The sequence below is a fragment of the Hyperoodon ampullatus genome (assembly GCF_949752795.1).
Source record: "Hyperoodon ampullatus genome assembly, chromosome: 9".
NCBI lineage: Eukaryota > Metazoa > Chordata > Mammalia > Artiodactyla > Ziphiidae > Hyperoodon > Hyperoodon ampullatus.
The window spans coordinates 95,982,822-96,009,900 of NC_136922.1; the positions used below are offsets into that span (position 1 = coordinate 95,982,822).

Below are 27,079 nucleotides of genomic sequence, written 5' to 3' on the forward strand. Positions count from 1 at the left end.
GCATCCATAGGGAATGGCTGGCCCTGGTCTTAGAGAGATGCACACCTGAGGGTGGCAGAGCCTCCATCAAAAAAGCTAACAGTGCCCACGATCCGATCTGGAACCCACCTGGGAGCAGCAGTGCCATGGAAAGGCAGAGCCATCCTTGCCCTTGCATCTGCAATGCTGGCAGCTCAGGGACCATCATCTTACTTTTCTCTGAAGGAGCAGGCATGAAGAATTTCCAACTGGGCTTATCTTCTCACTGTTCCTCCCCGTTAGGACAGTGTGTGCCTCATGCTGGATCCTTAATTGAAAGAATATGGATGTTTCCCTCCAGCCTGAGAGCTGGGGTTTCCTATCAAAAGTGACATTAAAAAAGTGCCAGCCTGGCCTCCTCCGTCTTTCCTGCCCATCCCTCATCACTCCTGCCTGCCTACGTCACTGTCTCCCCATCTCCGGGTCTGTCTCTACTTCCTGGGTCTCTGGAGAGAAAGCATGAGCTCATTGTTTTCCAGTGAAAAACCAGATGCGGTCTCCTCCTCTCCTCGTCTGTTTGTCTGTTAGGGCCTGGAGATGGATGATGCTTTCAGCAGCTGAAAGTGTGCCCGGAGGAGCCCCAGACTTGCGCACGGGGTGTCGGTGCTCCGGGGTGGGAGGCGGCCTTGGGGAGGGCAGTGGCAGCTCAGGGCCCTGAACTTTCCGGAGGGTCATTAGGGATGTGATGGGGATAAGGGAGCACCCCAGATGGTAATTTAAAGCCACACCTCACCTTCTCATTCCTTCCCAAGCAGCCTGTTTCAAGCTGGAAAATGCATGAGCAAGTTGGGGAAAAAGGCGGCCAGAACCTTGCAGGGAAGATGGGTGGTGTGAGGCCAGCACGATGACACCTCGTTCTTTATTTTCCTTTTGTGAGGAAGTTACTGTGTAATGACACTTTTCACATGTTTTAAACAAGACATTTTTAAGAGGGGAAACGACGTTCAAAATCCGGGAACAAGGAAGTGAGCATGGAAAGGTTGTGGATCCCACAAAAGATGAGGCGACCTTTAGCACAGAAGACTGTGAAATGTCAGATGCTACAGTGGTGAGTCAAGGAGTCACTTGATAAGGTGATGAGAAGAGCCTGGGGCGGGGGTGAGGGTGGAGCCAGGAGCCAGAGGCGTGGGGACCGTGCTCTGAGGGGCGGGGCGTGGACATGCGTGGGGGTCACGCAGCAGAGAGGCCTCATTTCTATTCCTCGATTGCTGTGTTGGCCGCCAGATGATACAGAAGGATGGCAGGGAGCGTGGGAGGTCGTTTCTCCAGTGAGGTCACCCCGTTTGCGAAGGGAGACCAGACGGTCAGAGGAAGCTGTGGCGTCCAGGGTGCTGTGAGCCTGGGGGTAGGTGTGCCGTGTCCAGATTTTCAATAAAGGGGACTCTGGGGATCCCGTGGACGCAGACGAGCAGCTGGGCTAGAGGGAAAGGGCTTAGGAAACAGTGGGGGGTGGCGGGGTGCTCAGCAAGGAAGCTGTGGGGCTGAGCTGACCTCACCCCCTCTGTGGATGCAGTTCCTAGACCGGTAGGTGGGGTGAACGGTGCAGACGGGGTCTTTCATGACATCCAGGTACACAAGACGCAGACGTGGGCCTGGGGAGGTGGATCGGGGATGTGAATTCACAGCAGGCTGGATGGTCCCACCCGAAAAGCTCTCTCTTAACGGTTTGATTTCTGATCACAAGGCAATGTGTGTGTGTGTGTGTGTGCACGTGCACAGAGTTCTGCCCTCAACACTGTCCTGTTGGGGGATTTTAGTGATGACCTGGATGAGGATGGGGGTGGCCTGCTGATGGAGCGTGTGGACTGATCGCTAATTCATGAAAGGACAGCATCACCATCCAAACATTTCTTCAGGGGCCTGGAACAAATAGGAGATCTCACAGGAGGTAACAAATCAGACTACAAAAAACAACCCCAAATGAGAAAAGGTAGCTGCCCAAGCCCATGGTGGCAACATAGCTTCCCTGGAGGAAAGCACTTGTGCGTCGTCTCCTACATGTGACCAGCCCTGTGACGTGGCTGCCCGCAAAGCTCACAGGGAACCTGGCTGCGCTGATATAGTTACGGCTCCAGACCAGGGGAGGCGTAGGTTTTGCATCCTCAGGGAACGATCGTGGTCAGTGTTGCACTGGGAGAGATTTTGACGTGTGGCTGAACCTTGGGGATGACCAGTATGGTGCTGGGTTCTGAGACTGTGGGTGCGGAACCTGGACGTTCTCAGCTGGAAGAAAAGGAGCCTTGGGTGGGAGGGGTGTGACAGCTGTCTTTACATATTTATGGGCTGTTATATGGGAGCGGGTGTGTGTCCCAGAGATAGAACTGGTAAATGAGCATTTCTCGAGTGCTTACTCTGGAGCAGGTTTTACATACGTTGTCTCATTTATTCCTCGTGGATCTTAAGAGGTGGGTGCTATCATTATCTGCATTTTGCAGATGAAGAAATGAGGTTCTGAGAGGCTGAGTGACTTGCCCGAGGCCCCCCTGCTGATGAGCGGCTTGTCCTGGGAGCGGGGGCAGGGCTGTGGCCAAGTGTGGGGCTGGTAGACACGTTCTCAGCCCTCTTCCACCACGACTAGGAGCCGTCTTCTGGCCAGCTCACTAGGGGAGCTCTGGAAGCAAGCATTCTGTCCTGCTCTGATAAGAGCAGCAAAGTCTGTAGAAGCTGGAAATCCCTGCACATGGGAAAGTTTTGCCTTGTTTCCGATAGAAAACCTTGGAGGGACTCTCTTTTTCTGAAGAGCTTGGTTTTTCCCAGTTTCTCTTCACAAGTGGGTAGAGTGCGGTGCTAGGGAGCGGGGTAGGTGGGTTTACATACCACCTGTGCCGAGTAATAGCTCTGCATTCTTGGGCAGGAGACCTCTCTAAGCCTCTATGTCCTCATCTGTGAAATGGGGATAGTAACAGAGCCTAACTTTTAGGATTAAATGAGATAATGTGTAGTAAAGTCCTTTGTACAGTACTTAACACATAGAAAGCATTCACTGAACATAAACGATTGTTAAAAGGAGTTGCTGTTGACCCTTGAACAATGAAGGGGTTAGGCGTGGCCCCTCTGTGCAGTCGAAAATCTGAGTATAACTTATAGTCAGGATATCCTATACGCGGTTCCTCTGTATCATTGATTTCAACCAACCGTGGATCGTATAGTACTGTAATTTTTTTTTTTTTTTTTTTTTTTTGGCTGTGTCGGGTCTTCGTTTCTGTGTGAGGGCTTTCTCTAGTTGTGGCAAGCGGGGGCCACTCTTCATCGCGGTGCGCGGGCCTCTCACTATCGCGGCCTCTCTTGTTGCGGAGCACAGGCTCCAGACGCGCAGGCTCAGTAGTTGTGGCTCACGGGCCCAGTTGCTCCGCGGCATGTGGGATCCTCCCAGACCAGGGCTCGAACCCGTGTCCCATACATTGGCAGGCAGACTCTCAACCACTGCGCCACCAGGGAAGCCCAGTACTATAGTCTTTACGATTGAAAACATCTGTGAACAAGTGGACCCGTGCAGTTCAAACCCATGTTGGTCAAGGGTCATTTGTACCATACTCAAAGCACCATCTTGGCCGTCAGGAGTACAAAGATGAAAACCACAAGCTCCCCTATCCCAGAGCATTTACCACAGAGAGAAAGAGATGATGAATATACAAACAACTGTGTTACAATAGTAGCCAGCAGAAGTGTTGGAGGAGAGGGTGAGGGGTCAGAAATGGGGTGGAGGGCTGGCATTCGGGAGCAGGGTTTTTAAGAATGCGACCCCTGTGTGTGAGTCAGGGGGGCCCCCTGAACATGGCTCCTAACAAGCATTTATGAAACACTGAATGGAAAGGAATTAAATATTTAGGAGTCTGTCTGTGCGTTGCATACAAAACAACATTAAAAGGCCACGCCGACACCACAAACACAAAAAACAGTGCACGCCAAATGGAATGCGTTCGAAAGCATTAAAAATGAAACGTCGGTAACACTCTTCCTCAGTATGAAGAAAATAAAACATTCTTTCTCGCCAGGTTGGCAGCAGCGATAAGCCTTGCAAATCCTTTGGCTCAGAACACCCGGAAGGGGCAGGAGACGCTGAAGAGGGGATGGGGGGTGGGTGGGCCGGGGAGGTCTCTTGCAGTAAGCGTTTGCGAAGACCTGTCTGAGATCCCGGAGCACTTGTAAACATCGCCGCCCTCGTCACCCGCCTCCCCATCCTGTCGGGCTTGGGGACCCCAGTCCCATCTGCCCTCCTTGAACCCCTGGGACACCCCTGGTTTGCTTCCCTCCCCTTTCATCGGGGACATGGTTTTGCTTCTGATCTCAAACCTTTAACCCCCTAACCTCCGTCCCCACTCTTGTGGCTGGCTGAAGAATCCAACATTGATAATGCTAATCTGATAATGGCTTTCCTCATTTGCCAAAGGAGATTCTCTCTACTTCCTCTCCCTTCTAAGGTGTAATTTTGACTTTTTTTTTTTTTTTTTTTTGAGAAAATGCCCTTTAAGGAGGAGATGAAGTCCAAGATTTAAATCCTCAACCGGTTTCTTTTTTTTTTTTTTTTTTAAGGTTGGCTTTCGATTTTTTTCCAGTGAGTTCTTTCTACCTTTGACTTAGTCTTTCCATTTATGAGGCACAGAGCACAGGCCTCGGGCTAGAACAGTGGTTAAGAACCGCCAGCCCAGTGGGCGAGACAGATGTCAAAGTGAGACCGTGAGAGCTCACTCTGTAGCAGGCTGAGGCCAGGGCCGGTCAGCGGGACCGACGCCAGTGTCCTGGCCACTCTCACCGTTGGCACCGAGGAAGCACGAGCAGCAGACAACACGTGGGTGATGTTCCTTCCTCCCTTTCTTCTTCATCAGTGGATGTATCACATTCCACATACAAAGCACTGTGGCTGCAAAATAATCCTTGTTCCCTATGAATCTACAACCAGGCAGTGAATCATTACAGCTGTGGTGTCTGAAACCGCTGCGCTGACACCCAGACACTGGCTGTTCTCCTTGCTGGCTGGGTGGCTCCAGAGAAGGCCTTCATCTGTCTAAACTCTCTCTTCCTTCAGTCACATGGGGATAGTACTGTAATATTTACCTCACAGGGTTGTTGCGAGGATGACGTGGGATAAAATGAGTGTCCGGCGTATGGAAGGCATTGTGAATAGATTTAATTTTTTTAAAGAAGGAGCTCTGGAATGAAGGAAACATGGGGACGCTCAGAAGCTTAAATTTTAGGATGCTCGAATATCAAGAAGAAAAGAACATGAGCAACAGGGGAGGCTGAGCAGGAGCAGAGCCTGCCTCAGCCCTGGGTGCTGATGGGACCCTTCACAGCAACCTCGGGATCAAGTCGGACCAACTTTTTTACTTCTTACTGTTCACACTTCTCAAACATATAAACCATTTGCACTACTCTCCCCTAGGTGGTGGTTCTTCAGTGTTTGGTCCCCCAAAGCAGAGCCCGAGACAGGGACTTTGGGGGAGTTCCCGGGAAGGAGGAGAAGCCAGTGGAGGATGGCGCAGTGCCAAGCAGGTTCCTGCTGTGAGCGTCAGTTTGGATCCCAGGGCCGCCCTCAGGGTCACTGTGCAGAGGGCACCTTGTGGTCGTCCTCCAGCGGGTGGGGTGCTTGCTCTCTGTCTCTCATGCCCCGGGTTGAGGGTCTCTCTTGGGCATATTGACTCTCTTGCACCCTTGTGGGCTGCCCATTGAGGGCCAAGTGACCTGTGAGTTGCAGTGAGGCGGGAGGCTTGCCAGGGACCTGACGTGGGTGCCATCAGCATGCCCGGGCGCACTCACTGCAGCTGCGGCCGGAGCCCGAGGTGGGCCTAGAGCACCGAGAGCCATGGCTCTCGTCCTGCCCACAAAGGTCCCAGACTGACTTCAGGGCATCGTGCAAACACAGCTCCTGGATGGGCATCTGAGCCTGGTGCTGCATTGCTGGCGGCTCCCAGATATGGCTACGGAGAGGAGGCCAGCACATACTTGGGGCCAACTACTTCCTTTACCTTGTATGATGAAAGGACAGACCCTGGTGTCTATTCCCCACTCATCCAGATATGTATTGAGGTGTCTATTCCCCACTCATCCAGATATGTATTGCTTACCTGGCCCTGGGAGTAGAAATGCAAACAAGAGACCTGGTTTCTGGGTTTGAGGAGCTCACAGTGGAGCGATAGGAACTGCTCTTTGAATAAGAAAGGATTTGGGGTCAAAGGAGTCTGGGGAGGTCTGCACGCCATACCTGTCCCCTTTAGGGGAGTTACGGTGTACATTAAGAACTCTTTAAGTCCTGCAGTAAGTAAACCTTTTCAACATTGTTGAACCCAATTTTTCCTAAATACGTTTGACCATCGCATACCCAGCCGGCATCACTCCACTTTTAAAGTGAGAGCTGGGGAGGGGGTCCCATGTTCTGGTTCTTTCTCAGGCCTATGCTGATCAGCACCAGATATGGTCGTGAAGTTGCAGGGTTGCCTTTACAGCACACCCTCCCCCTCCCTCGTGAGCTGCCGGGATCCTCACGCCCTTCTCAGCCTCTTTTCTCTAGGGTCCCTCTGCTGCTGATGGTCCCTCTGGAGGAAGGGGATTTTGGAATCTCATCCACACCTAGGCACTAGTGACTCAGACCTACCCTCTTTGGACTTACTTAGAAGAGCTTTAAAAATAGGTACCTAGCTGATCTCAGCTCGGTGCTTTGTGACCACCTAGAGGGGTGGGATAGGGAGGGTGGGAGGGAGACGCAAGAGGGAAGAGATATGGGAACATATGTATATGTATAACTGATTCACTTTGTTATAAAGCAGAAACTAACACACCATGGTAAAGCAATTATACTCCAATAAAGATGTAAAAAAAAAAAAAAATAGGTACCTAAGAGAACAATGTCTGACCCAAAGGAATGATTCTCTAATGCATGAATATAAGTGCTGTGGCACCTGTTTAGGGAAGATAAGTTTAGATGGTGTGGGGATGGGTCCTAGCACTGCCTCTGAAATCACCCTGCCTAAGAAGGTTTCCACTTAATACGCGTAACGGTGGAGTAATAGACTCCTTCTACAGCTACTTAGGAAACCAGGTCTTGCTGATAGCAGATGCGCGTGAAAGGAATATCGCCTGCTGGTATCATTGTAGAGCATGATCAGAATCCAGAGTTCGTTGTGTACGCTGTCTCTGCTGCCCCCCTCCAGTCTGTTTCCTCATATGCCCAGTGTACATCAGGGCTCTTGTGCTACCAGCCTCCTAGGGGTATTGCATGTGAAATTTCTCTCTCCGCCTCTCCCCACCCCCTGCCTCTGTGTGTGTATAGTGGGATATAAACATTGGTTGCTGATATTATTTCTGATTTCCTGTGGTCTTGCCCCCTTAGAGCAAGTAGTCTTAGGGCAGCAATTCATAATAACTGGTATTTATTGAGCACTTACTATGTGCAGGAAGTACGTTAGTATTTAACATGAATTATTACACTCATGCCTTGGGTCTTAAAGGATTTGAAAGGCAGAAAAAGGATAGGAACAGTCTCTCCCCGTTCCTTGTTCCTGGGTCTCCCTTTGCCACTGAAGACCTTGAGAGGTGGAGGTGGGGGAGAGGAGGAAGGTGCTAGCCTTGGACTAAGGGAAGCTAGAGTGATGTTTTAGAAGGGGAGAGGGCCGGGGAGGTGTGAAAGGAAAGAGAAAGAAGGGGAGAGTGAGCTGGTTGCTTGTGTTTGCCCCTTGGGTCCAGTCCCCACCTTCACCTGCTCTGTGCTCAGAGGCTGCCCCCCTGCACCAGGTGGGTTCAGGAAACCAGGGGGAACCGGCAGGGAATGAGGGTAGGAGGAGTGAGATTTTGGGTGCTTATTCCCTGCCCCTCACACAGGTTGGCTGTGACCCCCTGCCGAAGCCTGCATCACCCCCGCCCCCCCGCCTTTCCCGGTCTCGGTGTTATAATCACATCCTTGTGTTGCCAGCCCCAGGGCCCTGCACCACCATCGGCTGGTCTCTTTACACTCTGTGCTCAGCTTCGTAAATTGTCCCTTTTGGAAACTCTCCTCGGTTACCCGTTTGGGTATCCTATCTCCCTGGGACCCTGACACGCAGATAGGAGGGCATGCTCAGAGGGCAGAGCATGGCTGAAGGCATAAAGTCCCAAGGGGCCCACAGGAGGGGCCACCCCTGCTGCCTCACTGACCAGTTTTCTGGCCCCCCAGCTGAGGCTTCCAGAGCCGGAAGCTCATGTCTCTGGGCTGGAATGCAGGAGGTGGGGAAGGTCATGGGCTTCTCCGTTGCCTTACAGGTCGCCCCTCTAACCCGTTCTTTGCAGGAAAATCGGTTTGTATTGGGAAGCCCACATTCTGGGCACACGAATTTGGTGCCCAGATGGTGCCTGAACTGACAAAAGCCCGGCACACTGACAGGACCTGTAGACACATGGGTAAATATTTTGCCTTTCTTCTTAGGCAATATTTGAGTCTTTCAAATTTAATTGCTGTCATAGGCGGGATGCTTGCATCCTTGAGGCAAAGCAAATAGTGAGGGCCTCCAGCGGGGCTGCTGGGAAGTTCTCCAGCCAGGCTTCCTGGCCGGCTGCCCTGCCCGCGGTGCCTGTCCGTCAGCTCCTTGCTCTTGTCGAGTGTCAGGTGGCCTCTTCCCTCACTGGCTGGGTGGGCTGGGGGTGAGGGAGGCTCAGGGAGCCTGGAACCTGTGGCCACTTGTTGAGTATGTTTTGAGGCTGAGAGAACCTGGTCTTGGCTAGGAAATCAGGTACTTTTCTCAGACATGAGTGACAGGCACCAATCTAGCTCTTACCAGTGGGATCCTGTCTTGTGTCTCCCAAGCTGGGTCCAGGGAGGATTTTGTTTGATCTTGAAATCGCGGAATGTAGGGTGGCTGCTAGTTTGCATGACATCTTTGTGCAAGTTAGAAAAAGGCAACCTCTCTGCTAGGGACATATCTCGCATACCCCACCAGGGTGCATGTCTTGGCAAGCAGAGCAGCAGCTGGACTTCAGCACCTGGGTACCCTCGGGAGGTGCCCTTACGCAGTGCACAACCTGCTCAACTGTATATGTCCCAGGTAGTTGCTGATGATATTCATGTAAAAACCCTTTCTCCCTTATATCTCCCTCTCTTCTTTCTTTTCCTGTTTATTCCACCCCAAACCATTGACCTAGTTGACCATCGGATTACATTTACAAAGTGCAGTGAGAGCCTATTCCATGTTCATATGTGATCGACAAGCCTCTTCTTATGTTGTCCAGACAGGGAAGAGGTATTTGCTGTAGGATCCCAGAGTTCTGCAACAATCACCTCCTTTTATTCAGGACATTCTAATTTGCCTCAATTATTTTAATCTCTTGCATATAATAGAAGCAGTTGGATTCCTTGCCCACTGTGGTCTTCTAAAGGGCGCCTTATATTATTCATTGCTTTCTTCAAAGCACGTGTTCTTGGTGCCCGCCCTGTGCTGGTGGCCAGGGAGATAAAGATGGACGAGTAAGACGGGTCCCTGCCCTTGAGAAACTCATCATCCATTGGGGGAGTGAGGCGTGTAAATAGATAAATCACAGCCCATCGGTGGGCTGGCTGCAGTAGGACAAAGAGCATAGGGAGGGAGAAGGAGGGGACGTTGAATGCCTGCTGCTGTGTGCTGTCCTAGATGCAGGGAGGCTTTGCCGAGGAGCTGGAGATGTACCAGGTGAAAGACAGGCAGGGAGGAGAGGAGGGAGAGTAGTGAGCGGACAGGGCATTAACAGGGCAGGGTGTGTGTGTGGGGGGTGCGCCTGGCTGGAGCCTAGGGTGTGTAGTGGCTGGGTCCCAATGGGGGCTGGGACTTTCTGCCGGGAGTGTTGGGTTTATCCCGTGTGTGAAAGAGACTGCATTTTCTGGAATGCATTTTCCTTCTGGAATGCAGTCCGAGCAGCGGTGCGGAGGGTGGCCTGGTGGAGGAGACTCCCATCAGACAATTCTGAGTTCTAATCCTGGCACTGCTAACTCCCTTGGGCAAGTCACTTAATTTTCTTGAGCCTCCATTTTCTTATTCGTAAAATAGGGGTGATGAGCATCGTAACTCCTACTTAATTGGGTTATAGAAAGGGTTAGTAGGGCAGTGTTCATAACAGAGTGTCCCGCTGGTGGGACAAGTACAGAAGCCGCGAATAGGTTACAGGTGGCTGAGGTGTGGTTCCTTCAACCCTCCCCGAGGCTGGACCGGGCGCAGCAGCCCATCTGCTCATCCCAGCTGCCCTGCACACATCTCTTCTACATGTGCCAGGGCATGAGGAAAGTTGGAAACCACTGGTCTACAAGGCTCTTGGCAAGTCTCTCCTACCTAGTAAGTCCTCAGCAAATGTGGCTGTTTGTTGAGATCAGTCACTGTTTTTGTGCAACTGTGATAGAGGGAGTGGGGACAGAGAGGGCAGGCTGGACTCCAGGGACAGTTCTGAGACAGAACTGACAGAATTTGGTGACCAGTTGGATGTCAGGGAGGAGTGGCACCACTAGGGCTGGGAAAGCCTTGGGGATGACTGTGGGATTTGTGATGTGGACTGGATGGGAGGTGATGCTATTAATGGAAATTGTTATGGAAATGAGGTCTGAATGTGCGTTGAAGCGGAGACTGGCAGACTACTTTTTTTTCTTTTTACATCTTTATTGGAGCATAATTACTTTACAATGGTGTGTTCGTTTCTGCTTTATAACAAAGTGACTCAGTTATACATATGTTCCCATATCTCTTCCCTCTTTCGTCTCCCTCCCTCTCACCCTCCCTATCCCACCCCTCCAGGCGGTCACAAAGCACCGAGCTGATCTCCCTGTGCTCTGCGGCTGCTTCCCACTATCTGTCTACCTTACGTTTGCTAGTGTACATATGTCCATGCCTCTCTCTCACTTTGTCCCAGCTTACCCTTCCCCCTCCCCATATCCTCAAGTCCATTCTCTAGTAGGACTGTGTCTTTATTCCTGTCTTACCCCTAGGTTCTTCATGACATTTTTTTTCTTAAATTCCGTATATATGTGTTAGCATGTGGTGTTTGTCTTTATCTTTCTGACTTACTTCACTCTGTATGACAGACTCTAGGCTTTTTCTAGAAGTATTACTTACTTAGGGAAGAAGGAACATAGAGGTGGGGGGGGATGTAGTCTGGGGGATGGTATGGCATGCGAGAGACTCAGGATGTTTGTAGGCTAAGGGGAGAAAGGCAGAGGAGTTGAGAAATTAAAAGAAAAATAGGGCAGGGCTTCCCTGGTGGCACAGTGGTTGAGAGTGCGCCTGCCGATGCAGGGGACACGGGTTCGTGCCCCGGTCCGGGAAGATCCCACATGCCGCGGAGCGGCTGGGCCCGTGAGCCATGGCCGCTGAGCCTGCGCGTCCAGAGCCTGTGCTCCGCAACGGGAGAGGCCGCAACAGTGAGAGGCCGGCGTGCCGCAAAAAAAAAAAAAAGAAAAAGAAAAATAGGGCATAACACTTTCCTCAAACTTTGCCCCTTTGGACAGCATCTGTCCCACTGGAAGAGTGGCTGCCAATAATGGGCAGTGGGCGGTTGTCCAGATATGATTTACAATAAGGCGCTGTCTAAATTACTGCACTGCACCAATTGCCAGGTTCCCTGCTGACAGTGAGCCAGGGAATCAGACAGTTGAATCAGGTGCCACCACTTATAAATTGAAAATCAGTGGGGTGCAAAATGGATTACCATCAAAATCCATTCAGGTGCAAAACCAAATTTTAAAACCCGTAACCTTTAAAAATGACACCTTTCCTGATTGTTCACAATGCGCTGACACTGAGTTTTAACATCCCCCAGATAAGCAAGTGTCGATGGAAGTGTCTGCAGGAGGCCAAGGACTCCTAATCATGCCTTCCTTTTGGAATTTGCAAACATGGCGGATTGATAAATTCATGCTTTGGCAATTCTGTTAGATTCTCGAAGGTGTCGGTTCTCAAACTAAAGTGTGCAACCGAATCACCTGGAGGGCCTATTAAAATTCAGATTGTAGGTTCTACCTCCGGGTTCTTGATTTAGCAGGTCTGGGGTCAGGCCTGGGAAATGACATTTCTAGAAAGTTCCCAGAGGATGCTGATGCTGTGATCCCAGGGCCACACTTGGAGGGCCTCTGCCCTAAGATGTAGGACTATTTTGACAATCTGACTAGCAAAGCATGCATTGATTGATCACAGCTTCTCAGTAAAAGTCCTGTTGGACCAGGTGTTGAGTATGTCAAGGGGCTTCAATTTTGTCCAAGAAATCTGAGAAGAGACTTGTTCAAGGAGATACAGATGGTTTTGAGTGCTTTGTGTTCAGAGGTGAGCGGTGGGGGGGCAGGGGATAGAGAAAAGGCAAGAGGCCCCCTCTAGCTCAGCATTCCACAAGACAGCACGTACTACATGATTAAGGCCGAGGCCTGCTCTTAACTGGTCTGTGGGTGCAAACTCTAAACGTCTTTAGATGCCAAACTTCCTCCCTTGATTTTCTTGATTTGCTTAAGGTTAAACACACATGGCTACTACTTTCTTAACAAGCTGCTATCAGCCTAAATGTTGACTCTTCCCACCTCTGAATGATGCCAGAGGTGTATTTTTCTATCTAAATCCATGGCGTTTGATTTTGTCTTACTCTCTTGCTTTTTTGGAGTCAGGGTTATTACCTTGTACATGTAAAATGTAGGTGTCACCAGGCCCAGTATGGAACGAGTCCCTTGCCCCAGGACAGAAAAATGGATCCTGAAGACTGCCCCAGACCTGGTTGCTGCCTCATTAACATCTGGTCTCCTGTCTCTCTTTGCTAGGAGAAATTGAGAGATGCACATACATCAAATACCACTACTCCTCAGCCACCATCCCCAGGAACCTCACCTTCAACATCACGAAGACCATCCGCCAGGATGAGTGGCACGCCCTGCGTAAGTACACCTGAGTTTCTTTCTCTGGCTGTGACCTGTGGAGGGCGCGGAGACTGGATGCCCATCAGCAGCTCGGTCCGGATGGACAGATGCCCCTCCGTGTGAGACCTGTGGACAGTCTCAGAACTTGGCGGCAACCCTTAAAGTGTCGATGTCTGTGGGTCACAGTGGCCTCGGTTGGTTTTGATGGCATTGTAGCTTTTGAGGAGTTTGCTTCTACCATTAAAACAAAAAACGACCAGCAGTTAGGTGGTGATCAGTGGTCTTGCTTCGCCATCCTGGTAGGCATTTAAGATTTCACCTGTCTGACCAAACCAACTCCTGGGATTCAAGTCCAGCATGTCTCCAAGTTGCTTGGGGTGTTACTGTGGCAACCTGCTAATCCCTCATGGGGTAAGACCTGCTAAGACCCAGTGGTGGTTGCAGGCAGCGGTGGCGCTGGGAATTTGCATGTCGGAGGGGTCACGAAGCGGGAGGGGCTGGTCCTCAACTTACAAGTTTCTGTTTCCCCTAGAATGATAGGCTTTGGGACCCATGTTCGCATGTGATTGCTCAGAGGAGATCAGAATATCTGCCCCCATTGGTTAGGGAAATTCTTGGTCAGGGATTCTCAGAGACTTAAATTATGATGAGAGGGTGACTTAATGAGCAGACAGAGTTGGTTGGCTATTTTTACCTTTCTGCTCCATGGGGATCCACCTGCTTGTCTGTGTCAGGAAAGTTCTCCTTCATCACCGGCACTGTTCTTCCTGTGAACACATTCTTCCTCTTAGTAAGCTGCACGCTGCCTCTGGTGCATTGGTCATTTCTTCCCGATTCTAGCTTTTTTCACATAATGTCACAAGATTAACTTTCAGTTTGTGTTTATATGTGAAGGAGGCTCTTTGTTTCTTGATAACAAGGATCCTGTAATCGGTAAACTTTGAAGAAGGTCAAAACCATCTTTTTTCTCTTTACTGTTGCCTCATTGTCTTTTGCATGCATGGGGCCCACCAGCTATGTTCCACTTTTTGGTTTGGTTTTAATCAAATCACCATAGCTTGAAGTGGGGGTGGGGTGAGAGACAAGTAAAATTAAACAGAGGGAGCAATCATTTGTTGGTTTCAGGAAAAAGATTCTGACTAGGTGTCTGGATGAGTGTTACTTATTGCCAGTGGCCCAAAATGACATAGGGCAGGTATGAGCAGATAGGAATGCATTAACCAAATGGTTCCCCCGACCCTTACAAGCTTTCTCACTGCTGGAGACACGACCCAGAACCTGGGAACAGGGAGCTAATGGCCAATGGGTATCCTCAGGTGCTAGACATTGAGCTAAGCATACCACATACTTATTTAATTTTAATGTGAGATTTGCCTTAGGGACACTAGTAATCAGGGTTATTAATTTCCTGTTTGAAGGGACACATGTTAAGAGCCAAGTATATAAATCCCTGGCAGTGACCGCTTATTTGTCAAGTTGCATTGGCCTAGGATAGTCACTTAATAGACACCTACAGTGCATGTTCAAGATACATGACAAGCCTGGTAGAAGAACCACTTAAACATAACTTAAGCAATGCAGTGGAGGGGAGGGGCATCATGGAATCTCAGAAGGAAGAAGTTGTCGGTATTTTGGCTTCAATTCAGAGTCACTCAATTCAATCACAGTTACCGAGTTTTTCTGTGTACCGGGCACACGGTGGATATCGAGGCCACAGGGAGCTCTTTCAGAGAGCTCATGTCTGGAGGTGGAGGAGGGTGGGCAGGAGTGGAGAGAGACATTCACAAAGCAAATAATTATAGGGCAATGCACTCATTACAATATAGTATAATGGCTTCAAGCAGTTAAGGTAGTTTGTGAAAGTTTTTCAGCAAGAAGAATTATTCTAGCGTAAATTGCACAGATGCATTTCAAGGGCATCACTGAAAATATGTTACATGGTGTTAGCAGAGGTAGAGAGGAGGCTAATGCTAAGCTTTATGGACCTTCTCTGAGCCCAGCGTCTCCTGGGTTCTCGTTCTGAAACTGGAGTGCCCTTAGGTTCTGCAAAATCGAGCGTGCAGGCGCTGCTGTGGGGAATGGGGGTGCTAACAGATCTATTTTTAACTGATAAAAGCCATCTCAGCGACGGATACATGCAGAAGTTTTGGGCACCCCATGTTGGGTGAAGTCGAGGCTCCCCTTTGGTGAGGGATTCATCTGCCTGTTTCACAGAGTGACCTGATGGGCTGTGAAGCAGGCAGAGAGCGTTTGCCATTCCCGACATCGATGACAACTATTTTTAGCCGGAGAGCAGGCGATCCTGGGTCACACCTGAAGCTGCTGCTGAACGTAATTGGCAATGTTGGCGCAATGGGGAGGTGTAGTAAATGCCAGTTTTAATTTTCAAAGGTCAGATACCGATGACATTAGGTGGGAAATGGGCACAAAAGCCCCCTTTGAAATTAACTAGAAACTGTCAAAGGTTAGCAAACCCCTATGGTCAAGCTTTGGAAAGTAAAAAAAAAAAAAAAAACAGACTCTGATTTCTTTACTTATTTGAGGGTCCTGTATTGTTTAATACTGTCAGTGGGATCAAATAAATTCCTTTAATACGAGGTTGGTTATCATTTTATAATTTTGCCATAATACCTTACATTCTGTAATTTTTCTCAGTAAGTAAGTTTTGCCAAAGCAAAAAATTTGATTTTTTTTTCTCCTGAAATAACTTCTGGTAAGTATTTTTGGACTTCGGTTAAACTTAGGTTATACCTACATTTTCATCAAGAATTTGCATGTGGTCATCAGACACTGTTGTGGAAAAAATTTTTTTCAAATAAGAAAAGCACCATTTGGTTTAAAACTACGCTGTGGGTTTTGAACAGTTAACCCCACCAATGGGAGGCTTAACTATTTGGCTGAGAGCTCATTCACCGTATGGTCACATGAATAGCAGGCGAAAGAATAAAATTATCTGTAGGTCGCTAGGTTTATAAATCCAAGTGTAAAGAGCTAATAACCATGAGTCAGGGGAGTAAAGGTCGGAGAATCAAAAGTGTTTGTGCATGTGTGTGTGTGTTTAGGGTGGTCTCTGCTATGGAGGTTTGAATACTGAGTTTTCTGGGTGATTTGGTGACACGGTTCTGAATCTGTCTTGGATGGTGATTGCCGATGAAGTGTTGGGTGTACCTGTTTCTCTCTTCCCACCCTGGCAAGAGCTCCCCCAGAGAAGGCAGAGCTCCTTCAATAGTTGGGACCGTGCCCTCATTCCACCCGGACCTGACTGTTTGCCTGGGGCAGCCCACCTTGACTTCCTCCCTGTCTGCTGCCTCCCATGAGATCGCAGTGACCCCAAGTGGCATGGGTCCAGCCTCCATGGGCTCCGAGGGTGCGCTGCAGCACTCCTGATCTGGATCCTCCGGCCCCCTCTAGGGCTGGAGCAGGGTGGGTGAGTATCACTGGGCCGGCGAGGATGGGGCAGTGGCTACAGGAGATGAGCTTGGCTGATGCCACTCTCTGGGTGGGTGGTCTGGTTTAATGTCTGGAATATGACAGAAGCAGATTGGCAGTGGTCAGGGGAAGCAGGCTGGCAGTACAGTGACATCTTAAACGGTGCCACTTCCTCCTCTCACTAGAACACATCCCCATGGGCTTTTCGTGCTCTGAAGTCCAGGCTTGGGTTGCTGTGCTTGTTTGGAGAATTCTGTGTCCTTGTGTAATCTTCAGGATCCCCTGAGGCCATCCCTAGTGGTTGTGCCTTTGCTTTCACTGTCACTGGTGTCCCTTTGGAATGCGCTTTCAGCACAGCTGGGGGCCTGGATGCTGCCAGTGGCAGGGCAGGGGGTGGGAGGGGGGCGTGGGGGGCCTGTGACAGGGCCTGGGCAGCCAGGGTGCTGAGAAAGCAGGCTCTGGGGAGATGATATTGCTGAGATGTGGGTGCTTCTGCCAGGAGGAGCTGGCATGGAGCGGAGCTGGGCTGGGGGAACGGGTGGCAGGGGCACAGCGGGGGGCCTGGCTGGGGGCTGCAGGACCAGGTACCCACTGGAAGGCGTGAGAAGGGCAGCCCTTTCTCACCCCCTGGTCTCCAGCTCTGCTTGTCGGGGACTCTGGGCAGCTGCTGACGAGTCTCCCCCAGGGTCCAAGCCCTGAGGCTCCGGAGTCGTGTGCGTGTGAACTCAGATTCTCTCCTTCCACTTGGCGTTTTCAAGATGCAGGTTTCCGCTCACAGTTGATTGCCCCTGGCAGTGGGAATCAGGGAGTTGGGATTCCACTTTCCTGCAATCGCATCCTCTCCGCTATCTTTCAAGAGGCTGAGAGCCAAGAAAGCTCCAGGTTTTTTTTTTGTTTTGTTTTGTTTTTTTTAAAGCTTCCTTCTGTCAAGACTGAAAGTCCGGCTAATTAAATTGGATGGTCACACAGCACATTTCCAGCTGGCCAGGGAGGGAGGGAGAGATGATCTCCTCCCCCTGACACCCCCCCCCCACCATCCTCCTGAGGGCTCACTCCCCACCCCCAGGGACACACAAACACAGCCTCACACGGTAGCTTTGCAAAGTGGAATCAGAAGCAATATGATATGTAGTTAAAGAGGGAGGGAGAAGAGGGGGGAAAGGGCATTGGGGGAGGGAGGGAGCAGAGACGGAGGCTTCGTGGAGGAGCGAGGACATGTCAGTGGATGTGCTGCTAAGAGGGAGAAGCAATAAAATTCAGAACTGTCTTGTCTAATGCACGCACCTGAGTGACACACTTGGATCCTGACCCCGAGACTCCTGACCACCCACCATGGACGCCTGTAGCTTAGCTCAGTCTGGGGGGACCAGCCCCACCCAGGCTGTGCATGGTGGGAAGCCCAGCCTGTCTGCTAATCTGCTCTGGATCTTGGTGCCGAACGCTTCTCTTACTCTGCTTGGCCACGCGTTCCCCCTCTTCTAGCCTCTTCCGTAGTCTCTTCCACACCCTCCCCTCTTTCGAGGATTAGCACGTCCTGCCCCTGAACCCTAGTCTCCCAGGTGCTGAGACTCCCTCCAGCCACCCCTAGGTACCGCCCGCCTCCTGGGCCCAGAGCTGCTCCTTGCTCCTCCCCACTGGCATTGGCCTTCTGGCCTTGGACTTGTGTTGGCTTCTTGCCCGATGGCGCTTACCTTCTCCTTTCCTGATGGACTGTCCTGGCCCTTCTGGACCAGCCTGCTCATCTGCCCTCTGAACTTTACTCCTACTCAGACCTCTGGCCTCACAGCCTAGGAGTTGCCTAGGTTTCTGGTCCCTCGTCCTCCAGCCACCCCTGCTTATGACAGAATGAATGTGGTAGACCCAAGGGGTTGGGATGATGATAAGAGTAATTATAACAGTGATAACTGCCTCTTGCAGATGGGGTAACCATGCCAGGGAGGAAGGGGCTGCCTAGAGGTCCCTTCTTGGCCTCAGAAGAATCTGAGACTCAGGATCCAGGTCTGAACTCCAGCAGACACCCTCCAGCTATTTTTTCTTTGTTTTTGGCTGATGTTACGTAAAACAGCCTAATGAGGTAAACATCCTAGACCAGAGAAGCTTCGGTCCCCTGCAGTGTTGGCCATTTTCCTTCCCCTGCATCTGCCTCTGAGCCCAGCCAGTGTGAGGTTCTCACTGTGTGCAGTCTGTTGTGAGCTGCCTCTTGCTTGCAAGACTGGCATCCATGGAGGTCATCCCTAGCAAGAAACCGTCCCCAGAATTGTGGAAGCTTGGTAGCACAGGAACTCAACTGACAGAGCATCCCCTTATGTCGCTTGGTGTTCTGAAGTCTTTGGTTTTTGCAACCCATCCCACGTTTCTCTGCCCCCAAGCCCTTGCAGGGAACATTGTAAACCTTTCAGGATACCCCAAAGCCTGCAGCCCAGAGGCTGCCCTGTGCTTGTCCTCCCAGAGCTCCTATGGTACTTCTGCAACAGGCCAGGCAGAGAACACACACATCTTAATGTGGTATCACACCTACACCTGCTCTGGCAGCTGTAACTCATGCCAGGACTCCTTTCCTTCACAGCTTTCCCTGCCTGTCAAAACCTACCTCTTGGGCTTCCCTGGTGGCGCAGTGGTTGAGAGTCTGCCTGCCGATGCAGGGGAAACAGGTTCGTGCCCTGGTCTGGGAAGATCCCACATGCCGCGGAGCGACTGGGCCCGTGAGCCATGGCCGCTGAGCCTGCACGTCCGGAGCCTGTGCTCCGCCAAGGGAGAGGCCACAGCACTGAGAGGCCGGCGTACAGCAAACCGCCCCCCCCCAAAACCTACCTCTCTTCTGTCCCCTTCCCTCAGGCTTCTGCTAGACAGCACGTTTACTAATTGGATGAACTTTTTAAAGGTGTTAATGTCTTCTTGGGTTACCTGTCCTGATGGCATTGTTATTTTTCAGGAGACCTCACCCAGAGGCGTGACAGTGAGGTGTTAAAGGTCATGTGGAGATACTTTAAAATTCTAACATGTGTAGCTGTTGATCCCACCTACTTAGATGGTGGCCTGGCTAGGAACCAGTGGCGGAAATGGAGTGGACAAGAGGGAGAGTTTATTTTTGAGGCGGCCTTAGGCGTAGGGAAGGGAGAGGCCTGGAGTAAGGGGCGGGGTGGAGTAGGGTACAACCTTTTCTGTTGAAGATAGCCAGGTACTGAAACAAAGCTGAGAACCACTGTGCTGGTGCAACTGCGGTCCTCAAGCCACAATTCATCTGAATGGGCAGGTCCAATTTTGTGCTGGGAATTACTGGGGAGCCTGGCCTAGAGGCATTCTCTTAGCTTCTGCAGATTGGAAGGTGTTTTCTTCTGGCCGAGCACACTGATCTGGACACCACAAAGGAGACCTGGGTGCAACCCCCCTGGCATCCCTCATCCATTTGTTCATTTACTCATTCAATATTCATGGAGCGCCTGTTCCGTGAGAAGCCCCGGGTTAGGGGCTGGAAGGGATATTAAAAGGTATCCTGCTTTCCAAATTGGATGATCTATTTCCAGGTGCCAACTAGGCAAGGGATCAAACTGCTTGTTAATGTTTATCGACTACCCAGAGTGCAGGCTAATGCGGCTGACACGCACACATCATGGGTCCCGACCTCCACATTTAAATTGGCAAGAGCTCATTGCAGGGGATATAAAGGCAAAACATAAGGCAAAACTACCATATCACAGAGGCTTGGCCTGTTTTTTTTTTTGTTTTGTTTTAAACAGTCCAGGGAAAAGTGGGGATGGTCTAGGATCTGCTTTCTCTGGGCCCTCTAGGGGAACTGTCCCAGCTCTAGGTGCTGAAAAAGAAGCTCAGTATTGCAGGTGATTCATCTTTCCAACAGCTCAGACAACAGAAGCTCACTGTGCAGGTGAGCTACGGCAGTGAGGGGGAGAAACAGGACGCGGAGCCGAGTGTTCCCGCGGGCGGGGGCAGCTCAGCAATAGGGAATCTGGGTTGGATGAGACACGGGTATCTGGGCAGCAGACACTTGTCATCAGGGCAGTGGGTCAGCAGGTATGAATACAGTAAGTGCTGCTTTGGGGTTTCAGGACTGCATGATCCAGTAGGGAAGAGGCTTGGCCAGGAGAAGGCAGGCACTAGTTCCCGAGAAACCTGGAACATTATGGAGTTAGAGTAAGAAATAGAGAACAGCTACTAGGAGAGAAGCCCAGTTTTATTTAAGGTCAGGGGTACTATGCCTTGAACAAGAATGGGGCACGATCTTAGAGCAGCAGTCTCAAACTGTGATCAGGATTGGTCCTGGGATTTGGGGATGAGGCTGCTTCTGAAGATGGTAGGACTACAGGGGGAGGGTAGGGGAGGAGGCATCTGGGAACCAGAATCACTTAACAGAAAAAGTAAGCAGGTTCTACACTGTGTGGTAAAGGTCCTGTCAGAGTCTAGTCCAGTGCTCCTCAAATGTGGTTCATGGACCAGTAGCATCGGCATCATCTGGGAACTTGCTAGTAAAAGCAAATTCTTGGGCCTCAGCCCAAAGCCACTGACTCCAGATCTCTGTGGGTGGGGCCCAGGAATCTGTGTGATTCTTAACACATTAAAGCTTGAGAACTCTTGGTCTGGAGGGCATTGAGGGCAGGGGGCTGTAGTGGTCAGTGAAGGCTCAGGAGAGGAGAGAGTGTGGGTGGGCTGTGGACGGGAGCTGGGAGAGGAAATATTGCATTTTGCACCTCTCACACAGAAGCAGGACTTTTAAGTTATTTGTATGTCGTGTGTTGTCTGTTTCTACTTGGTTATAGCTTTGGTAATTTAACTTTTCCGTATTCCTTTCTGTTAATTGAATAAAACAGCATGGAAGAGGTGAAGTGTATTTTCTTTTTTTCCCCCATTGTGGGGGCATCCTCCTGTTATCTAGCCTGAAATCTCTATCTTGTCTCTGCAATGTTCTTGCAAAACGGACTTCAAGCTAGGGGACATGGCATTGAGTTCCAGCTCTGTTGCTCTCTAGGTGTATGACCCTGGGCAAACTACGTGAGTGTTTTAAACCCAGTACAGTCGTCTGTAAACCGGAGGTAATACTACCTGTCTTGAGAGTTTTATAAAACTTAAATAAAATGATTCATGTGAAATCAGTCAGTAACTCTGGAAAGGCTGATACCAAGTAGCATTAGGTGCTGTTATTATCAGACAGCTGTGCCAGGGTTCCCCATAGGAAATGGGGGAAAGGCTCTAAAATGATACTTGGGGACTTGGGGGCTTTTCTGTTCAACTCTGTGCAGCCTGTGTGGGTGAGTGTGCCTCGTGTGTGGCTGTATGTATTGGTGGGTCTGCTGTGGGTTTGCTGTCTGCACAGGGGTGTGTGTGTGTGTGTGTGTGTGTGTGTGTGTGTGTGTGTGTGTGTGTGTGAGAGAGAGAGAGAGAGAGAAATGGGAGCTGGCATCGGGCGTCTGCAGTGTGGGAGTAGAAAGTGGCTGAGCAGTATTATGTGCTGAGAGGCAACAGTGGGGCATATTGTAAAAGGAGTTTAAGAGCAGAGAACGGGCCGTGTTTGGGATCCTCACTGGGAAAGTGCAGCAGAAGCAGCTAATTTATCAGTTGTGTCCAATAAGACTGCAGTTTAGACCATAAGGTGAGTCTCTAAAAGAAGATTTACGTGCTGAGTGTCTAAAAAGTAACATTTTCAGAGCTGTGAAGATCAATACACTGTGAGTACATTTGTATTGAAATTGTCAAGGGAAGTATGGAAATGATTGTCTCCTAACTGTTGTAGCCCAGCCCTGCCTTCCAGGAAGGCTGTGGTTTCCAGTATGTACTATGATGAGATCCTTTCCTATTCCTGAAAGGAAAAGACACATTCCCAAAGAGGATACTGTGAGAGTGTTGGCGGTATAGGGAAAAGAGGGTCCAGGAAGAGGATAGGAGATGCTGTTAGGGTTGTGGTGGTGGTTGGGGGGGAGGTGCTGGAGGCGATATTCCTGTCCTGGGGGAAAGGGAGTTCCTTATTTTCAGCTCAGTGCCCACAGTGGGCCATGGGGTGGTGCTGGCTGTGGTTGGTCTTGGCTTTTGCCCTTCCCTGTTAGCAACTAAGAGGGACGAAGAATAGCAGGGAGATGAGTTGGCCTTGGAGACAGCTGGTAACCTGCCAGCTGGGGGAGAGGGGCTACAGGGCTGCCCAGCCTGAGTCCCTTTGGGAGGCAGAACTAGAACCCACGCCTTTGTGAATGCCAAGTTCACGCTCTTTCCTCACTCCGAGGGTCTCCCCCCACCTACGTCTTATTGACACGAGACAAGCCTACTCACTTCTTCTTCTCCCCTCTCTGCCTGCTTTCCCAAATATGCTTTTCTTTTTCATTATCCCAGAGGACAACTCTAATTCGTCCTCCAGCTGGCCCTCCCCCACCATCAGCTCCTTCCACTGCATCCCATTGTCTAAAGTAAATGAAGAGCCCCTTCCCATGAGCAACCAGGAGAACCCCCCGCTCCATCCAAGAGCTCTAGTATTCAAAGGAAACGAAAGAAAGCTGTTTATTTTCCACTTCTCTGTTTTTCTTTTTCATTTAATTACTGGTATCACAGCAGGATTTTTTTTTCTGTTGCTTTTCATTGCAAGCTTATAGTATTTCATCTACATTATGAGTTGAATAGGTTTTTGTGGACTAGCCTAGAAACCCAATCATCATTTATAACAGATATGACTTCTCTGGAAATGGTTTCTGAATTCCAAATAACGTACTTACTAATGAGGTCTTAGAATAGAGCTCATTTCAAAGCTGGAGACTGTATCTTCTACTTTCTAGGCAATATGCCTCTGAATGGTCTTGCGGTCTCCCGTTTCTACATCTGTTGTTCTTAGGCTGGATCCCCCAAATTAGACACCCTCAGTGGGATGACAGCTCCGACTCCCCTGTCCCTTGTTCTCAGCCCATAACCAGCTACTGATACAAAGTTAATTCATGCCCCATGATGTGTCCTGTGTAGGCTTACCCGACATCCAGAAACCCAACCACAAGACATCAAGCATCCTTGGTGCCTAGGTATCGTTCAGTCTCAGGCCCCACCTCTCAGTTCACGTTGGTAAGATGAGGCTATTCATGTAACGTTTCCCTGAGGCTCCTTGCTTGGGCATCTGGCACCAAATGAGAAATGAGCAGTTGGAGTGGGGAGTGTGTGTGTGTGACCTTCTGAGGCTGAGAGGCTGCTAAACATGGGTGTGGAGGTGACACCACTTGGGACGGACACAGCATTCGTGTTCCTCACACCACCACATTCCACCGCCTCACTCTTGGAGCATCTAGATGCTGCACGGTTGCCGGGGAAACTTGGGAAAGGAACTGTACAAAAGCTACCTCCTCCCTAAGCTCCTGGGCACGCCCTCTTGGGGGTGGGGGTAGAGGAGAAGGAGGGGCGCCTTCCTTCTGGCTGTGTGTGTGTGTGTTGGGGGGGGCAATGCCGACACCCAGCCAGCACCCGTTCCCACCCCAGCCTGGCTTTTTCCACGTGTCACGTTAGCATTACATTCTGCTACCCTCCCCTTGTTCACATTGCCATCGGCTCCTGCCCCAAAGGATCGTTTCATCGTTTCCTTTCCTGGAAGTAAAGATGACTTCTCCACTTCAAAAAGAGTAGGGATCTCTGGTTTGTGGTTAAGGTTTGAAATCCAGCTGCTATTTAGCTCGGCAGAACTAACAGAAGTGTACAATTAAAAAGATTACTAACTCGGCTCCATTTCCTCACTAAATTGAAGGAGAAGGGCTGGGATCCTAAGTGTTTACAATTCCCCGTCAGAGCTTTGTGGCTCTGGCTAACGAGGATCCATCTTTGGTCATTCTTGGAATGACCCGGCAGGCTCTTCATGCCTGGTTGAGGGCCTGCAGTGTGCACAGCATCTGAACCGGGCAGTGAAAGAGGGACTTTACACTAGAGGACATAGGGCAGTGATATCACCTTGAGACAGCAGGGGCCGGTGCTACAGGACGTGCACAAACAAAATGCTATTAGCAGCATCCATAGGAGGAAAAGGTCATCTCAGCCAAGGATAATGGGGCAGGAGTAGTGGCCTTGAAATGGGCCTGAAATACTTCATTTGTTAAGTTTATTGAGTTCCTACCATTTACTGGGAACTGTTCTAGGCACCAGATGAAAGAGCCAGCAATACCTGCCCTCATGGAGCTTGCATTCTCATGAGATAATAACTCCCACTTATTGGTGAAGCCTTAACACGGGCCAGCGGCTGTATTACATCCCCAGCGTGCATTATGTCACTTAAACCTCAGTTGTCTTATGAGGAGCATATTGTTGTTATTACAGCTTACTGATAAGGAGACGGAGACTTCCAGGAGTTAAATAACTCAAGGTAGGGCTTCCCTGGTGGCGCAGTGGTTGAGAGTCTGCCTGCCGACGCAGGGGACACGGGTTCATGCCCCGGTCTGGGAAGATCCCACATGCTGCGGAGCGGCTGGGCCCGTGAGCCATGGCCGCTGAGCCTGCGCGTCTGGAGCCTGTGCTCCGCAACGGGAGAGGCCACAACAGTGAGAGGCCCGCGTATCGCAAAAAAAAACAAAACAAAACAAAAAAAAACTCAAGGTAGAGCCACGTAGTGTGAGTGTTACGGCTTTATGATACCTTAGGAAAGTCATCCATCAGCTCTGTCTGGGATGGATGGAGAGGAGTCTGGACTCTGAGGGGCCTTCTGTGATGTTCCAGGCCTGAGGTCATGGTGGTCTGGACTGGACTCCCAGCAGTGGATTATGTGAGACTTGGTAAAATAAGGAGGGGAGGCCACCCGCTAGGTGGGTGCGCTAGTGTAAGTGCTTCATGGGGAAGGGCTGAGATTCTGATCTGTAGACAAGGTCTGAACGAGCTGGTCTCTAACTCACTTCCCTGCAGGGGCATGGAGACTGTCTTTATTTTGAGAACAACTTTATTAGCACTAACTGTGGGCTGAGAATATGGAAAGTAAGCTTTCCTTGAACTGTAGGGAAGAATTAACTATATTTTGTCGAGCTTACATTTCTCTTTCTGTGGGTAGAAATAAGGTATATTCATTATATCCAGAGCTAATTCAACTTTGGCATCTAATAAGTGCATGAATCATACATCTCTTTGGCCTTCAAGTCTCAAGGCTAACAACAGTTTTCGTCTGTCATTAAACAAGACCTCTTTTTTTTTTCTTTTTACATCTTTATTGGAGTATAATTGCTTTACAATGGTGTGTTAGTTTCTGCTGTATAACAAAGTGAATCAGTTATACATATACATATGTTCCCATATCTCTTCCCTGTTGCGTCTCCCTCCCTCCCACCCTCCCTATCCCACCCCTCTGGGTGGTCACAAAGCACAGAGCTGATCTCCCTGTGCTATGCGGCTGCTTCCCACTAGCTGTCTATTTTACGTTTGGTAGTGTATATATGTCCATGCCACTCTCTCACTTTGTCAAAACAAGACCTCTTTTTTTTTTTTTTTTTTTTTTTTGTGGTACGCGGGCCTCTCACTGTTGTGGCCTCTCCCGTTGCGGAGCACAGGCTCCGGATGCGCAGGCTCAGCAGCCATGGCTCACGGGCCCAGCCGCTCCGCGGCATATGGGATCCTCCCAGACCGGGGCACGAACCCGTATCCCCTGCATCGGCAGGCGGACTCTCAACCACTGCGCCACCAGGGAGGCCCAAAACAAGACCTCTTTGATCATGGTCATTAATCTATAAAAATTAGTTGTTGTATATATGTTATATTTAAATAAATTTAAATATACCAATCTCTCTGAAACTATTCTTGAGAGAATAGAATTGTCAACTGTAACACAGTTCGCAAACATACTCATGAACTCAGATTTAAGAGGATAGTTAGATTTTCTTCTGTCTTTGGATATTTAAACTGGGTTCTCACCTAGGGATCACGAAAGGGGGGAAAAAAATCAATGCGGAGCTATTACTTACCCTCGGAAGAGCTGTTCTTCTGCCTCACCCGATTGGAGCTGTGAATAATTCAGCATGATCCCAGGCTCCTTTTTCCTTTCTTGAGGTTGAGCTTATTAAAATTGCACGGCCAGAAGACACCGGTGAGGAAATGGCTGGCACCCTCCATCTCAGCTGTCAGAACCCCCAATCTCAGCCCACTCTCTGGGGACACTGGGCTGCCATCAGCTGGAGATGACGCATGGGTGAGTGAAGAAAATGAGGAAGAGCCAGGTGTCTCCTGTATGCGGCAGTTTTTGTCCTTTCTTTCCGCGGCCATCCTGGTAGTGGGTGGAAATGGGATGCTGTCTGCATGTTCACTATTGATTAACTTAGTCAGCATTGCCGGCTGCCTCATTAAGTATTAAGAGTTCACTGTACTCTGGGTAAGTGCCGAATAGACAGGGCTCCCTTTTAGAAGCTTTCCAAGACTAATTCATCTCCTTCAGTGAGATATGGAATCTCTAGAGAAGGCATCTAAACTAGAGTCAATTGATTACAGTCAGTGCTATGTTGTTTGTGGGGGGGGGGAGGAATCTGATTATGCTACAAAAGATTTTTTGAAATAACTTTTGAAAATGCTATGGTTCTGTTGGAGCTTTTTTTTGGTTTTTCTTTCATGAGTCAATATATAAAGTTTCTAGGACCAACTAGGATTCAACTTGGAGGCTGAAAATGGTGGGAACCAAATGAGACTTTTAAAATCCTATAGACCCAGGTCAGATTTCTTTAAGCATTGTCAGGGAGATTGAAACTGAATGTCAAATCTGATTAATCGTGAGAGGCAGGAGAAAATCTGAGACGGACATCGTCACCAAGTGCTATTCTGGCAGCAAACATTTGCCCACCATCTGAATCCTCCTTTAAGTCTCTGGTTGTAATCCTTCCC

The 27,079-nt window shown here is 49.8% G+C and overlaps 1 protein-coding gene across 1 annotated transcript in view; it reads left to right on the top strand.

Moving 5' to 3' along the window:
• TMEM178B (transmembrane protein 178B) overlaps positions 1–27,079 on the top strand; it is a gene marked incomplete at both ends in the record, with an annotated part of 360,474 nt that overhangs the window by 99,423 nt on the left and 233,972 nt on the right. The window contains one exon of the mRNA XM_079711813.1: positions 12,743–12,856. Within this exon, the coding sequence (XP_079567939.1) occupies positions 12,743–12,856 (114 nt within the window). The remainder of the gene's footprint in view (positions 1–12,742; positions 12,857–27,079) is intronic.